Source organism: Vulpes lagopus, chromosome 5 (genome assembly GCF_018345385.1).
Source record: "Vulpes lagopus strain Blue_001 chromosome 5, ASM1834538v1, whole genome shotgun sequence".
NCBI classification, from domain to species: Eukaryota; Metazoa; Chordata; class Mammalia; order Carnivora; family Canidae; genus Vulpes; species Vulpes lagopus.
This window is the reverse complement of record NC_054828.1, coordinates 74,058,622-74,072,304: the sequence shown is the minus strand read 5'-3', so window position 1 is coordinate 74,072,304 and position 13,683 is coordinate 74,058,622. Positions and strand designations below refer to the sequence as shown.

General features: G+C 41.5%; 1 protein-coding gene across 3 annotated transcripts in view; it reads left to right on the top strand.

Annotated features, from left to right (window-relative positions):
• The window catches only part of SETDB1 (SET domain bifurcated histone lysine methyltransferase 1), a 35,438-nt gene that overhangs the window by 10,606 nt on the left and 11,149 nt on the right, over positions 1-13,683 (top strand). For 2 of the 3 annotated variants that reach the window (XM_041754968.1, XM_041754967.1), the window contains exons 4-12: positions 4,867-4,901; positions 5,712-5,811; positions 7,073-7,198; positions 7,366-7,567; positions 8,070-8,143; positions 9,689-9,879; positions 11,274-11,403; positions 12,106-12,271; positions 12,356-12,514. In XM_041754968.1, coding sequence (XP_041610902.1) covers positions 4,867-4,901; positions 5,712-5,811; positions 7,073-7,198; positions 7,366-7,567; positions 8,070-8,143; positions 9,689-9,879; positions 11,274-11,403; positions 12,106-12,271; positions 12,356-12,514 — 1,183 coding nt within the window. The remainder of the gene's footprint in view (positions 1-4,866; positions 4,902-5,711; positions 5,812-7,072; positions 7,199-7,365; positions 7,568-8,069; positions 8,144-9,688; positions 9,880-11,273; positions 11,404-12,105; positions 12,272-12,355; positions 12,515-13,683) is intronic. The other variant, XM_041754969.1, reaches the window with a different exon arrangement.

Below are 13,683 nucleotides of genomic sequence, written 5' to 3'. Positions count from 1 at the left end.
CTCATTTTCAGGATCTTGTTTTGTTGTTGTTGTTGTTGTTGTTTTTAAAGATTTTATTTATTTATTCATGACAGAGAGGGAGAGAGAGAGAGAGAGAGAGAGAGAGAGAGAGAAAAACAGCCTCCGTGCTGGGAGCCTGACGTGGAACTTGATCCCTGGTCTCCAGGATCACACCCTAGGCTGAAGGTGGCACTAAACCACAAGGCCACCAGGGCTGCCCACAGGATCTTGTTAAATTTCTGACTGGTTTGCTGCTCACACTGTACATGAGCTGCAGCCTCAGACTAACAAAGCTGCTCATTGTTATGGCTAGGCCTCAGTGGTAAAGTTGTAGTTTCCGCTCATCAGGTGGAGTAGGGATAGGAGCTGCCCCAAGCAGGAGGTACACAGACTTAACTTTCCTTGCCAGAATTTTAGCAGTTTTTTTTTTTTTTTTAAAGATTTTGTTTGTTTGTTCATGAGAACACACAGAGAGAGAGAGAGAGAGAGAGAGAGAGGCAGAGACACAGGGAGAGTGAGAAGCAGGATCCATGCAGGGAACCCGACGTGGGACTCGATTCCGGGTCTCCAGGATCATGCCCTGGGCTGAAGGCGGCTAAACTGCTGAGCCACCCGGGCTGCCCTAGCAGTTTTTTAAGAACAAATACTTCTCAATTTATTGTCTTTGGTCAGTTTCCAGTGCCCTGAATTGATTGTTTTTAACAATTTTTTCTAGTTTTATACTTGTTTTCTGCATAGGAGAGTCCTTTTCATATCACTCTTATCAGAAGTGCCATAGTTTTAACTATTTTTTAACTGTATAAATGGAATGATAAAAAAAAAAAGGAATGATATGTAGTGTATATATTCTTCAATCATTTCTTTAACATCATGCTGATGTGTGATGCTTATGTCAGTAACTACTGCACTATTACTATTTCATTGTATGAATATCACAATATATTTATATCTCAGTCTGTTGATGTTTTGTTTTCAGTTCAAATAATGCTCTAAATATTCTTAGACATAACTCCTGATCCATTTTATTTTTGTTTATTTTAATTTAAATTTTCTTAGCAAACAGTGCAATATTGGTTTCTGGAGTAGAATTCATTGCTTCATCACTTACATACGACACCCATTACTCATCACAAGTGCCCTCTTTGATACCTATCACCCACCTAACCCATCCCCCACCCACTTCCCTCCATCAGCCCTCTCTTTTCTATCGTTAAGAGTCTCTTATGATGGGATGCCTGAGTGGCTCAGTGTTGACTACCTGCTTTTGGCTCAGGGTGTGGTCTTGGAGTCCCAGGGTCAAGTCCCACACTAGGCTCCCTGCGTGGAGCCTACCTCTCCCTCTGCCTGTGTCTCTGCCTCTCTCTCTGTCTCTCATGAATATATTTTTTTTAAATCTTTGAAAAAAAAAGAATCTTTATGATGTGCAAGAATCTTTCTATTCTGGTAGTCTTACTAAATTTTTAGGATACGTATACTGTAAGAGTGGAGTTGCGAGTTTTTAGGATATGGAAATTCTAACATTACTGGATAAGTAACAGTTTCAAAGCAGTTGTACCAATTTTATATTTATAACTACCAGTGGGTAGATTGTCCTATGTGCCACATCTTAGACAACACTTGGTATTGTGGTGTTTAAATTTTATTTCCCTACTGATGAACTTGAGAATCTTTTTACATGTTAATGAGTCATCTGTAGTTTATCGTTAAAATGTCTTTTCATGTCTCTTGCTTGTTTGCTCAATGATCATTTGCCCCTTTTTTTGATTCATAGGAAGTCTTTACATATCACAACCACTAATCCTTTGCAGTTATGAGTTGTAAACATCACTCCCAGCTAATGGTTTATCTTTACTTTTTATGTTATTTATTGATAAACAGAAGATATAATTTTAGCATTTTATGGTCATTGCTTTTTTTTTTTTAAGATTTTATTTATTTATGAGAGACAGAAAGAGAGCAGAGACATAGGCAGGGGGAGAAGCAGGCTCCCTTTGGGGAGCCTGATGCAGGACTCAATCTCAGGACCCCAGGATCACGACCTGAGCCAAAGGCAGATGCTCAACCACTGAGCCACCCAGGTGCCCTGGTCATTGCTTTTTATATCCTTTCTGCTCTGAAGCTTTATTATAAAGATCTCTTATGTTGCCTTTGAAACTTTCATAGTTTTACCTTTCACATTTTAAGTCTTTAATCCAACTGAAATTTATTTTTTGTATAGTATTTGAGGTAAAGATCTACTAAATTTTTTTCATATGGTTATTAATCAGTGTTCCAGTGCCACTTATTGAAATGAGTCCCTTTTTTTTAAATTTATTTATTTATGATAGTCACAGAGGGGGGGGGGGCAGAGACACAGGCAGAGGGAGAAGCAGGCTCCATGCACCGGGAGCCCGATGTGGGACTCGGTCCCAAGTCTCCAAGATCGTGCCCTGGGCCAAAGGCAGGCGCCAAACCGCTGCGCCACCCAGGGATCCCGCAATGAGTCCCTTCTTACTGATATATATGGTCTACTTGTCAAAGTATTTCCATATATTTGTGAGTTTATTTTGGGACTTTCTATTCTGTTTCATTGATCTGTCATTTTTTCTTATGTCAATTCTATATTGTGTGTAACTGCGCTTTGTAAGTTTCCATATCTGTTAACTCTAGCATCTCACTTTATTTTCTTCTTTGTGGACATCCTCGTTCTTTTTACTTGTCATATTTACATATATATATGTATGTGTATATGTGTATTTGAGAATCAACTTGTCATGTTCCCCTCTCCCGCCCCCCCCCCCCAAAAAAAACTATTGACAATATTAAAAAAGATCAATTTAGGGATAGCTATTTCATACTGTTAAATTCCTCTACACAAAAATAAAATTTTAGTACTTAACATTTTTCAATAAAGTTGATGGTTGCACAATGTTATCAATGTACTTAATACTTCTGAATTGTACACTTAATAATGGTTAAGTGTGGTATACTTTGTGTTATGTGTATTTTACCACAATAAAAAAAATTGGGGAAAAATCAGATTTATAGCTGCTGAGAGGGAATACTTTTCCTAGATATTTGACATCTGGGGATAAAAAGCAACGTAAAACCACATGTTGATTATGTGTAAAAGGATGGAGAAGGGAAAGAGTACATATGTACATTTACAAGGTATCCTTGGCTGCAAAAGAAATGGATAATACTGGTTTCTTCTGAGGAGAGTAACTAGGAGTCTGAGGGAAATCTGTTTACTATGTGTCCTTTTATAAGAGGGTCCTTGGGATCCCTGGGTGGCGCAGCGGTTTGGCGCCTGCCTTTGGCCCAGGGCGCGATCCTGGAGACCTGGGATCGAATCCCACGTCGGGCTCCCGTTGCATGGAGCCTGCTTCTCCCTCTGCCTGTGTCTCTGCCCCCCCCCCCCTCTCTCTCTCTGTGTGACTATCATAAATAAATAAAAATTTTAAAAAATAAAAAATAAATAAAAAATAAATATAAGAGGGTCCTTTTTGGGTTCATGTAAATTTTTTGGAATTGGGCATTAGCAATAATTGTACAATTTTGTTAATATACTACAAACCACTGAATTAAACATTTCTAAAAGGATAAATTTTATGCTATGTGAATTATTTCTGAATTGAAAAAAATTTTTTAAGATGTATCCATTTATTTTAGAGAATTAGTCCAAGCAGGACGGGCAGAGGGAGAGAGAATCCCAAGCATATTCCATGCTAAGTGCAAAACCCAACATGAGGCTTGGTCTCACAACCCTGAGATCACGATCTGAGCCAAAACCAAGAGTCGAACACCCCACCCAACAAACTCTGCCACCCAGGCACCCCTGAATTTTAAAAAGCATTTTAAATGAAATTTAAAACTCATTTCCTTGGTTGGACTAGCCACATTTCATGTGCTTAGTAGCCAGATATTAATAGGTTGAATAGTGCAGATATAGAACAAATCTGTCACAGCAGGAAGTTCTACTAGACAGCACTACTCAAGAGTAAACATTTTTGCTTCATTCATTGACTACATCTGATGTTTCAAATCATTCTAATAGGGCACCTGAGTGGCTCACAGTCAGTTGAGTGTCTGCCTTTGGCTCAAGTCATGATCCCAGAATCCTAGGACCGAGTCCTACATCAGGCTCCCTCTTCAGTGGGGAGTCTGCTTCTGTCTCTCAAGTAAATAAATAATCATTCAAATAATTCATAAGCAAATTGTTATAAAAATTTGAAGCAGCATGTGGGTGGGTGGGTCTGCCTGTTAAGTGTCTACCTTCCAGTCGAGTTATGATCCCAGGGTCCTAGGATCGAGCCCCACATCCGGCTACTTGCTCAGCTGGGAGTCTGCTGCTCCCCTTACCTGTGCACTCGCTCTCTTACTCGCTCTCTCTCAAATATATATTTTTTAAAATGTAAATATACAGTGCACCTGGGTGGCTCAGTCAGTGAAGTGTCTGCCTTTTGCTCAGGTCATGATCCTAGAGTCCTGGGATTGAGTCCTGCATCAGGCACCCTGCTCAGAGGGGAGCCTGATTCTCCCTCTCCCACTCCCCCTGCTTGTGTGTGCTCTCTGTCAAATAAATAAAATCTTCAGAAAAGTGTAAAAATTCTGTAGACTACCACCTGTCACAGTACTTTATCCTCAGGTAAGCACTGTCACCTATTTGTTGTCACCTGTCTTTCTGGACCATTTAGTACTTTTGTATATATAGCTATATATGGTTTTCAGTTGTAATTAGTAATAGTTCCGTGATAATGTTTTCAGTAGCTTAGTTATAATACATGCAAATAAAATGCCTTAATGAAAAAAAAGCTTAATTATTGATTTCTTGGAAATTCTTACGTGTAAGTTTCTTATACTCATTAGAGCTTTTCTCATCCATAGGTGATGCTGGGAGCAGAACTCCCAAAGACCAGAAGGTGAGTTGGGACGGGGAAGGTAAAGATGACAGGTAAGAATAAGAAGATTGGAGAAACTTCTGGCCTGACCGTTCTGTCAGTTCAGACATCAACATAATCACGCACTCTATAATCAGCCCTGTGGGCTCTAGTCCTCTTACAGCTGTTCTAAGGATGCAGCAGAGGTTACATAGATGCATGCCCTGAGTGATGTATGAATGTAGAATTTGGCAGTGATCAGCTAGGTGAGATTAATCAAGGGAATTTCCCTAAAGCTGATTTCTGAAGCAGATTTCTAAGGAAGGGCAGTTTTCTGCCCTGACACCTGAGTGGCTCAGTGGTTGAGCATCCGCCTTGGGCTTGGAGCGTGATCTTGGAGTCCCAGGATCAAGTACCACATCGGGCTCTCCCCACAGGAAGCCTGCTTCTCCCTCTGCCTCTGCCTTTCTGTGTCTCTCATGAATGAATAAATAAAATCTTAAAAAAAATAAGGAAGGGCAGTTTTGCTTGATAAAATAACCATAACTTCTCAACCATAACCCATTCTATTTTGTTTTTTGAAAGACAAGTTCTTATTCTCAAGTCTAACGTGCTATTTTATTTTATTTAAAAAAAATTTTTTTTAACATTTTATGTATCCATTCATGAGAGACAGAGAGAGACACAGGCAGAGGGAGAAGCAGGCTCCATGCAGGTAGCCCGATGTGGGACTTGAACCTGGGACTCCAGGATCACGCCCTGGGCCGAAGACAGGCACCAAACCGCTGAGCCACCCAGGGATCTGCTAACATGGTATTTTAAAACTTGTTTCCCTCATCACCTTCTTTACAGCTCCGTGAAGCTATGGCTGCCTTAAGAAAGTCAGCTCAGGATGTCCAGAAGTTCATGGATGCTGTCAACAAGAAGAGCAGTTCCCAGGATCTACATAAAGGTTAGGGTCAGGAGGTACCTCGCTCGGTATAGGTGGTGGGAATCGGGGAGTGAATTCCTACAGAGATTTCATGGGTAACTGGCTTTGTTTTAGCATCTCAGAATCCTCATCCACCTCCGTTGGGTCCTTTAAATACAGGTTTTCCTTGTCTGCTTAAGTCTTTCGTCTGCTGATTTTCTTTTTTTTTCTTTTTTTTTTTTTTTTAATTTTTATTTATTTATGATAGTCACAGAGAGAGAGAGGCAGAGACACAGGCGGAGGGAGAAGCAGGCTCCATGCACCGGGAGCCCGATGTGGGATTCGATCCCGGGTCTCCAGGATCGCGCCCCGGGCCAAAGGCAGGCGCCAAACCGCTGCGCCACCCAGGGATCCCCCGTCTGCTGATTTTCAAATGTGTAGTGGCTTTAAATACATTTTTAGGGGGCAGCCCTGGTGGCGCAGCGGTTTAGCGCCGCCTGCAGCCCGTGGTGTGATCCTGGAGACCCAGGATCGGGTCCCACATCGGGCTTCCTGCATGGAGCCTGCTTCTCCCTCTGCCTGTGTCTCTGCCTCTCTCTTCGCTCTCTGAATGAATAAATAAATCTTTTAAAAATATAAATAAATAAATACATACATACATACAAACATACATACATTTTTAGGGACGCCAGGGTGGCTCAGCAGTTAAGCGTCTGCCTTCGGTTCAGGGCGTGATCCAGGAGTCCCGGAATCGAGTCCCCGTCAGGCTTCCTGCATGGAGCCTGCTTCTCCCTCTGCCTATGTCTCTGCCTCTCTCTGTGTGTGTCTCTCATGAATAAAAAAATAAATAAAATCTTAAATAAATAAAATACATTTTTAGCTTCGTGCTCATGATTACTTCTAGATGGAGATTAGAAGAGAGCAACTCAAACTCTTACACAGAGGTCTGAGGGAAGCTTTGTCAAATCAAACTGTTAATAGATCCTCTACTGGAAAATGTTTTATAAGTGCTACTTAGCATTTAATGAGTATAATTAATATTGTTAATAAGGAGTTGAGAACACTTGGTTAAAGTGAGTGTTCTTAAATTACTTGTGAACTTCAATTATGCAGGTTTCTCCTGTTAGCATAAATAGCTAAGTCAGCTCTGTTTTTTGTTTCTGCCTAGGAGAGCAGCGAAAGTGACTAAGAATCAATGAATATCCCCTTTCCCCAGTTACCTTATTGTACCTTCTTTACGTTTCTATTTACTATCCCCAATCTATGCCATATCTTTTTAGAATTTCTTTCCTTTCTTCTGTAGGAACCTTGAGTCAGATGTCTGGAGAACTGAGCAAAGATGGTGACCTGATAGTCAACATGCGCATCCTGGGCAAGAAGAGAACTAAGACATGGCACAAAGGCACTCTTATTGCCATCCAGACGGTTGGTATGTTCAGGATAGAAGAGCTAATGAAAGGCAACCTACAGGTCTCCATTGCTGATCGATCATTTCTTTTTCCCACAGCTTTGCCTTTTGTCTCTCATGTAGCAGTCAGGATTTACACAGAAGCTGATGGTTTTAAAATTTTTTGTGTATCTTTTCCTTTTACTCAGGACCAGGAAAGAAGTACAAGGTGAAATTCGACAATAAAGGAAAGAGTCTACTGTCGGGGAACCATATTGCCTATGATTACCACCCTCCTGCTGACAAGCTGTTTGTGGGCAGTCGAGTGGTGGCCAAATACAAGGATGGGAATCAGGTCTGGCTCTATGCTGGCATTGTAGCTGAGACACCAAACGTCAAAAACAAGCTCAGGTACCTGGACAGAGGATTGTAAAAAGAGTGAAGGCCAGTAGCAAATCATCTGCTGTATTCAAATAGATCTCACAAATAGCCTTTGTGTTTATTTCTTAGTGACTAGAAACCCTTGCTCATTCTTTATGACAGGAGTTGGATGGGTGATTCTTCCTCCTTTTTCTCTTTTTTTTCTCAAGAAGAAACTTGGAAGAAACTAAGGAGAGTCCTCAAGATTGTTTAATGGTTAGGGGAATAGAAAGAAAGAGACTAAATGTTTCTAGCAAAATAGTCTGATAGTTGAACAAGATTAAATAGCTTTGGAAAAGTGGAAGTAAGTTGGTTAGATTGAGAGAGAACTCCTAACTCTTAGAAGGAATAATAATGGGAAGGAAGTAGTAGACTAGAACATTTTCCTAGGAGTGTGTCCTATTTGTGATCAAGATTGGAAGCTATGATAATTTCTGTAGGTCATGTTTAATATCATAACCCCGATCTTTCTTTCATTACTCTTTACTTACAGGTTTCTCATTTTCTTTGATGATGGCTATGCTTCCTATGTCACACAGTCTGAGCTATATCCCATTTGCCGGCCACGTGAGTGTCCTTCCTTTTGAGTTTTATCCATTTTCTCATCTATCTTGTATTTTTTCTTAAGATAATCAATTGGAAAGCCCTGGTGCTTCCATCTCAAAGAGCATAAGTTTGATTAATGTTCTTTGGGAGATACAGTTCTACTTGCTTTTCTCTAGTTCTGGGTCTTTCTAGTCCGAGTGGGACATGAGGAGATCATGACTGACCCTGGGTGGAATCTCATATTATAACTGTGTTTTGATTTCATTATTGAGTGATTTAGGCTTCAGAAGATGTTACTTTTTTCCTAGTTTTATCCTTCATCTAACATTTCTATAAATCTGTAGTCTACATAGTGCTTTCTGCAGAAGCTGAGTTAGATGGAAGTTTCATAGTGTCTTCTATACTTCTGTCTCTGGCTTACTCCTACAAAACAGTTGTTTTTAATTATGAAAGAGTTGACTAACACTGCTCCCTTTCCATATAACATGGCAGAAAATGTATTCAGGGTCCCTTAGAAGTAGCCTGATACAGAATGAGAAAGGACAATTTTTTTTTTTTATCAACTTCATGATACCACCTGATCTCTCTTTTTTTTTATCTTTTTATTTATCTCTAGACTTCTGTCAAGTTAGCAAGAATTTCCACTTGAATATTCCTAAACAAAACATGCATTTTAATGAAATTAGTGACTCACTTATATTTGCTTATTGCTTAGTTAGTACTTACTTGATCCATTTGTGCATTTACACAATAGGTTCGGTATTTTTAGGAAGTCTTGGTTTTGCATCCCTTGAGGTTATGTTTTCTTCATTTATTTTTTCTCTCCCTCCCAACTTAATGCCCAATGTCTCCTTGCCAACCATTAATTTTTTCCTATTAAGACATGCCCAGCGGTGACTGGGTGGCAAAGTTGATAGAGCATGCAACTCTTTTTTTTCTTCTCTTTTTTCTTTTTTCTTTTTTTTTTTTTAGCATGTAATTCTTGATCTCAGGGTCGTGAGTTCAGGCCTCACATTGGGCATAGAGATTACTTGAGAGAGAGAGAGAGAGGGAGAGGAAAGAGAGAGAAGAAAAAAGAAAAGAAAGAGGGCAGCCCAGGTGGCTCAACGGTTTAGCACCGCCTTCAGCCCAGGGAATGATCCTGGAGACCCGGGATTGAGTCCCACGTCAGGCTCCCTGCATGGAGCCTGCTTCTCTCTCTGCCTCTCTCTCTCTCTCTCATGAATAAATAAATAAAATCTTGGAAAGGAAAAAGGAAAGGAAAGGAAGAGAGAGAGAGAGAGAAAGAGAAAGAGAAAGAGAAAGAGAAAGAGAAAGAGAAAGAGAAAAAAAAGAAAAAGACCTGCTCTACTGGGCAGCCCCGGTGGCTCAGCGGTTTAGTGCTGCCTGCAGCTCAGGGTGTGATCCTGGAGACCCGGAATCGAGTTCCACATCAGGCTCCCTGCATGGAGCCTGTTTCTCTCTCTCCTCTCTGTGTATTCTCATGAATAAATAAATAAAATCTTAAAAAAAAAAAAAGACCTGCTCTACTTGCCCTCTCTCAGCCTTCCTTCTTCCTTCCGACAGTGAAAAAGACTTGGGAGGACATAGAAGACATCTCCTGCCGGGACTTCATAGAGGAGTATATCACAGCTTACCCCAACCGCCCCATGGTACTGCTCAAGAGTGGCCAGCTTATCAAGACTGAGTGGGAAGGCACATGGTGGAAGTCCCGGGTCGAGGAGGTGGACGGCAGCCTAGTCAGGATCCTCTTCCTGGTACTCTTCTTCTCCAGAGTTTTAGAGGCAAGGGTCAGGGTGGGATAGGGGAATGTAAGAGGCAGTAATGAGGATGATTTTGTAGTCCTCCATAATTTTCCTCGTTCTTATCCTGTATATTTTCACTGTTCTGGGTCAAATTTTACTTTGTCCTTTTATTTCTCTGTGATAGTTATTAAAAATTAATTCCCTGGGCAGCCTGGGTGGCTCAGTGGTTTAATGCTGCCTTCAGCCCAGGGCCTGATCCTGGAAACCCGGGATCGAGTCCCACATCGGGCTCTCTGCATGGAGCCTGCTTCTCCTTCTGTCTGTGTTTCTGACACACACTCTCTCTCTCTCTCTCTGTGTCTCTCTCATGAATAAATAAATAAAATCTTAAAAAAAAAAAAAAAAAGAAAGAAAGAAAATTAATTCCCTGGAGCGCCTGGGTGGCTCAGTCAGTTAAGCATCTGCCTTCAGCTCAGGTCATGATCTCAGAATCCCAGGATGGAGCCCCATACCTGGCTCCCTGCTCAGCTGCTGCTTCTCCCTCTGCCCCAGGCCCTCTCCCCCATGCCCGAACTTTGTGCTCATGTGTGCTCGCACTCTCTCTCTCTCAAATAAATAAAATCTTTATTAAAAAAGGAAAGAAAGTCCCTGAATTTAATTATGATGCTAATTTGCATGTTGGTTTGTTTTTCTCTAAGAATATTTACATTGCATGTAGGCACAAAGAAGGCAGTTCCATTTGTCCAGGGTCAGGGTTTTGGTAGCATAGTGAGACAGAAGGGAGGCATCAGAGAATTAGAGTATTCTTTTTCTTTTTTTTTTTTTTAAGATTTTATTTTTTTTATTTTTTATTTATTTTATTATTATTTTTTTATTTATGATAGTCACAGAGAGAGAGAGAGAGAGAGAGAGAGAGGCAGAGACACACACAGGCAGAGGGAGAAGCAGGCTCCATGCACCGGGAGCCTGATGTGGGATTCGATCCCGGGTCGCCAGGATCGCGCCCTGGGCCAAAGGCAGGCGCCAAACCGCTGCGCCACCCAGGGATCCCTAAAGATTTTATTCATTCATGAGAGACAGAGAGAGAGAAGCAGAGACACAGGCAGAGGGAGAAGCAGGCTACCCACAAGTAGCCCAATGAGGGACTTGATCCTGGACCCCGAGATCACATCCCGAGCTGAAGGCAGATGCACAACCGCTGAGCCACCCAGGCAACCCTGTTTTTCTTTTTCATATTCCTGATGGCTGTCATGAAGTCTAATAAATTTATTGCATAGCTAGGGAATTTGGGATTCAGGGATATTTCATTCAAGGAGACATATGGAAGCATGTTCTCCACAGATGGCAGGATAGATTCTAGCCTTTAATTCATTTACCTCCATCCTTCCTCCATCCCAATCCCCTAGGATGACAAAAGATGTGAATGGATCTATCGAGGCTCTACACGGCTGGAGCCCATGTTCAGCATGAAGACATCCTCAGCCTCTGCATTGGAGAAGAAGCATGGGGGACAGCTCAGGACACGTCCAAATATGGGTATGTCCTAAAGGACACTAAAGGGAAGGAAAGAAATGAATAGCAAAGGAGAGTATATACAATGTACAATATGTATATGTAAGAGCTACCCTTTGTTTACCAGGATGATACTAGTGACTCATTAGAAATAGGACGTGTGCACTGAGTTGTTTTCAGTAGTGGTGATGATTTGTGGTGCTACCTTCACATGCTATGGCTCTGATTCACTCTAAATGATTCCATACAAATCTGAAACCACTAGCTTAGGTTAGGGACAGATGTAGTAGTTACCTCTGTTATCCACATGAGGATTATCTGCTTTGTATGTTATTCATGGTCAATTATTTTAAGACCCAAACTGCTTTTGTTTTTATATGTCCCTGGCATACTTTCTGGTTGATTTTTCCTGATAACATTAGTTGATCAAAGAATGCATTTTTTAAATTTTTCACCAAAAAATAAATAAAATATTTCACCAAAGTATAACATAATTACTCATATAAGCTGTGCTTGAGGGAGGAAGATAAAGTCTTACTGAGTCAAAGCCAGTCTATGCCAGTATTTTCACTCATTGGTGTAAATAATGAGAACTGACAGTCTTAACACTTACTCAGAATGTTTCCATTGCTGCTTTTTTACATTGTGTAAATCAAGGATCAAATGTGCCTGAATATACATGGCACAGCTCATCATCTTCAGTGGTCAATTTCCTTTTAACTATAGGTGCTGTGAGGAGCAAAGGTCCTGTGGTCCAATACACCCAAGATCTGGCCAGTACTGGGACCCAGTTCAAGCCAGTGGAGCCCCCGCAGCCTACAGCTCCTCCTGCCCCCCCCATCCCACCTGCCCCACCTGTACCCCCTCTGTCCCCACAGGCAGGTGATAATGAGTGAGTGATATTCTTTCTTATTTGTTAGTTTCTTTCATACTACTTTTTCTGTATCCTTTACTGTATGAATGTCTAATCTCTTAGCAGCTTGGAAAGTCAGCTTGCCCAATCTCGGAAGCAGGTAGCCAAAAAGAGCACATCCTTCCGACCGGGATCTGTGGGCTCTGGTCATTCCTCCCCTACCTCTCCTGCACTCAGTGAAAATGTCCCTGCTGGGAAACCTGGGAACAACCAGACATACAGGTGAGAAACTCTCAGGCTCTCTGTGGGGAGGTGGCAACATGGACTAACTGATCACTGTATGGGGACATTCCTTGGTTCCATTGGGCTTAGTAGTTAAGGTTATGATGATAAGGATGTTGGGCTTGAAAGCTTTTTTTTCTTCTTTTTTAAGATTTATTTATTTATTTATTTATTTATTTATTTATTTATTTATTTAAGAGAGAGCATGTGCACGTCCAAATGTGGGGAGGGGCAGAGTGATCTCAAGCAGACTCTGTGCTGAATGCAGAACTGGACATGGAACTCGATCTCATGACCCAGATCTCATGACCTAAGTCTCAGGAGTCAGACTCTAGCTGACCAAGCCACCCAGGCAACCCAAAAGGAAAGCTTTAACCTGGGAATTTTCCAAGAAACAGCATAAAAATAATTGAATTAGAAACTCGGTGCCTTAGAAATATGGAATCACTAGAAAGTCATTTATTAAAACTTGTCACTGGGATGCCTGGGTGGCTCAGCAGTTGAGCATCTATCTGCCTTTGGCTCAGGGCGTGATCCTGGAGTCCCGGGATTGAGTCCTGCGTCAGGCTCTCTTCATGGAGCCTCCTTCTCCTCCCTCTGCCTATGTCTCTGCCTCTCTCTCTCTCTGTGTCTCTCATTAATAGATAAATAAAATCTTTAAAACTTGTCACTGAATATGGTATCCATCATTGGTACAATAGAAAGAGATCACTACTGCCTCTTTTTCCTTGAATCACAGGAGTTAGTGAAGACATCTGTAGGACACCTAAAAGGGGAAAAAGCATCAGTAGAAAACTGGACTCCACTTCCATAATTCACAGGGCAAAAAAATGTCAGGAAAAAGTTTACTGTTGCCGTGGAGATATTTTCAGTCTTTGAAGAGTAACCAGGGCCTTTCATTGTCCAGGTTTGGTAAAGCAAGGGAAAACATGACTTCTTTCTGTCATCTGTAGCTTCCCAAACACAGCTGTTTGAAAGATAAGTGGATTGGGCAGCCCGGGTGACTCAGCGGTTTAGTGCCGCCTTTGGCCCAGGGCCTGATCCTGGAGACCTGAGATTGAGTCCTACGTCAGGCTCCCTGCATGGAGCCTGCTTCTCCCTTTGCCTGTGTCTCTGCCTCTCTCTCTCTCTCTCTCTCATAGATAGATAGATAGATAGATAGATAGATA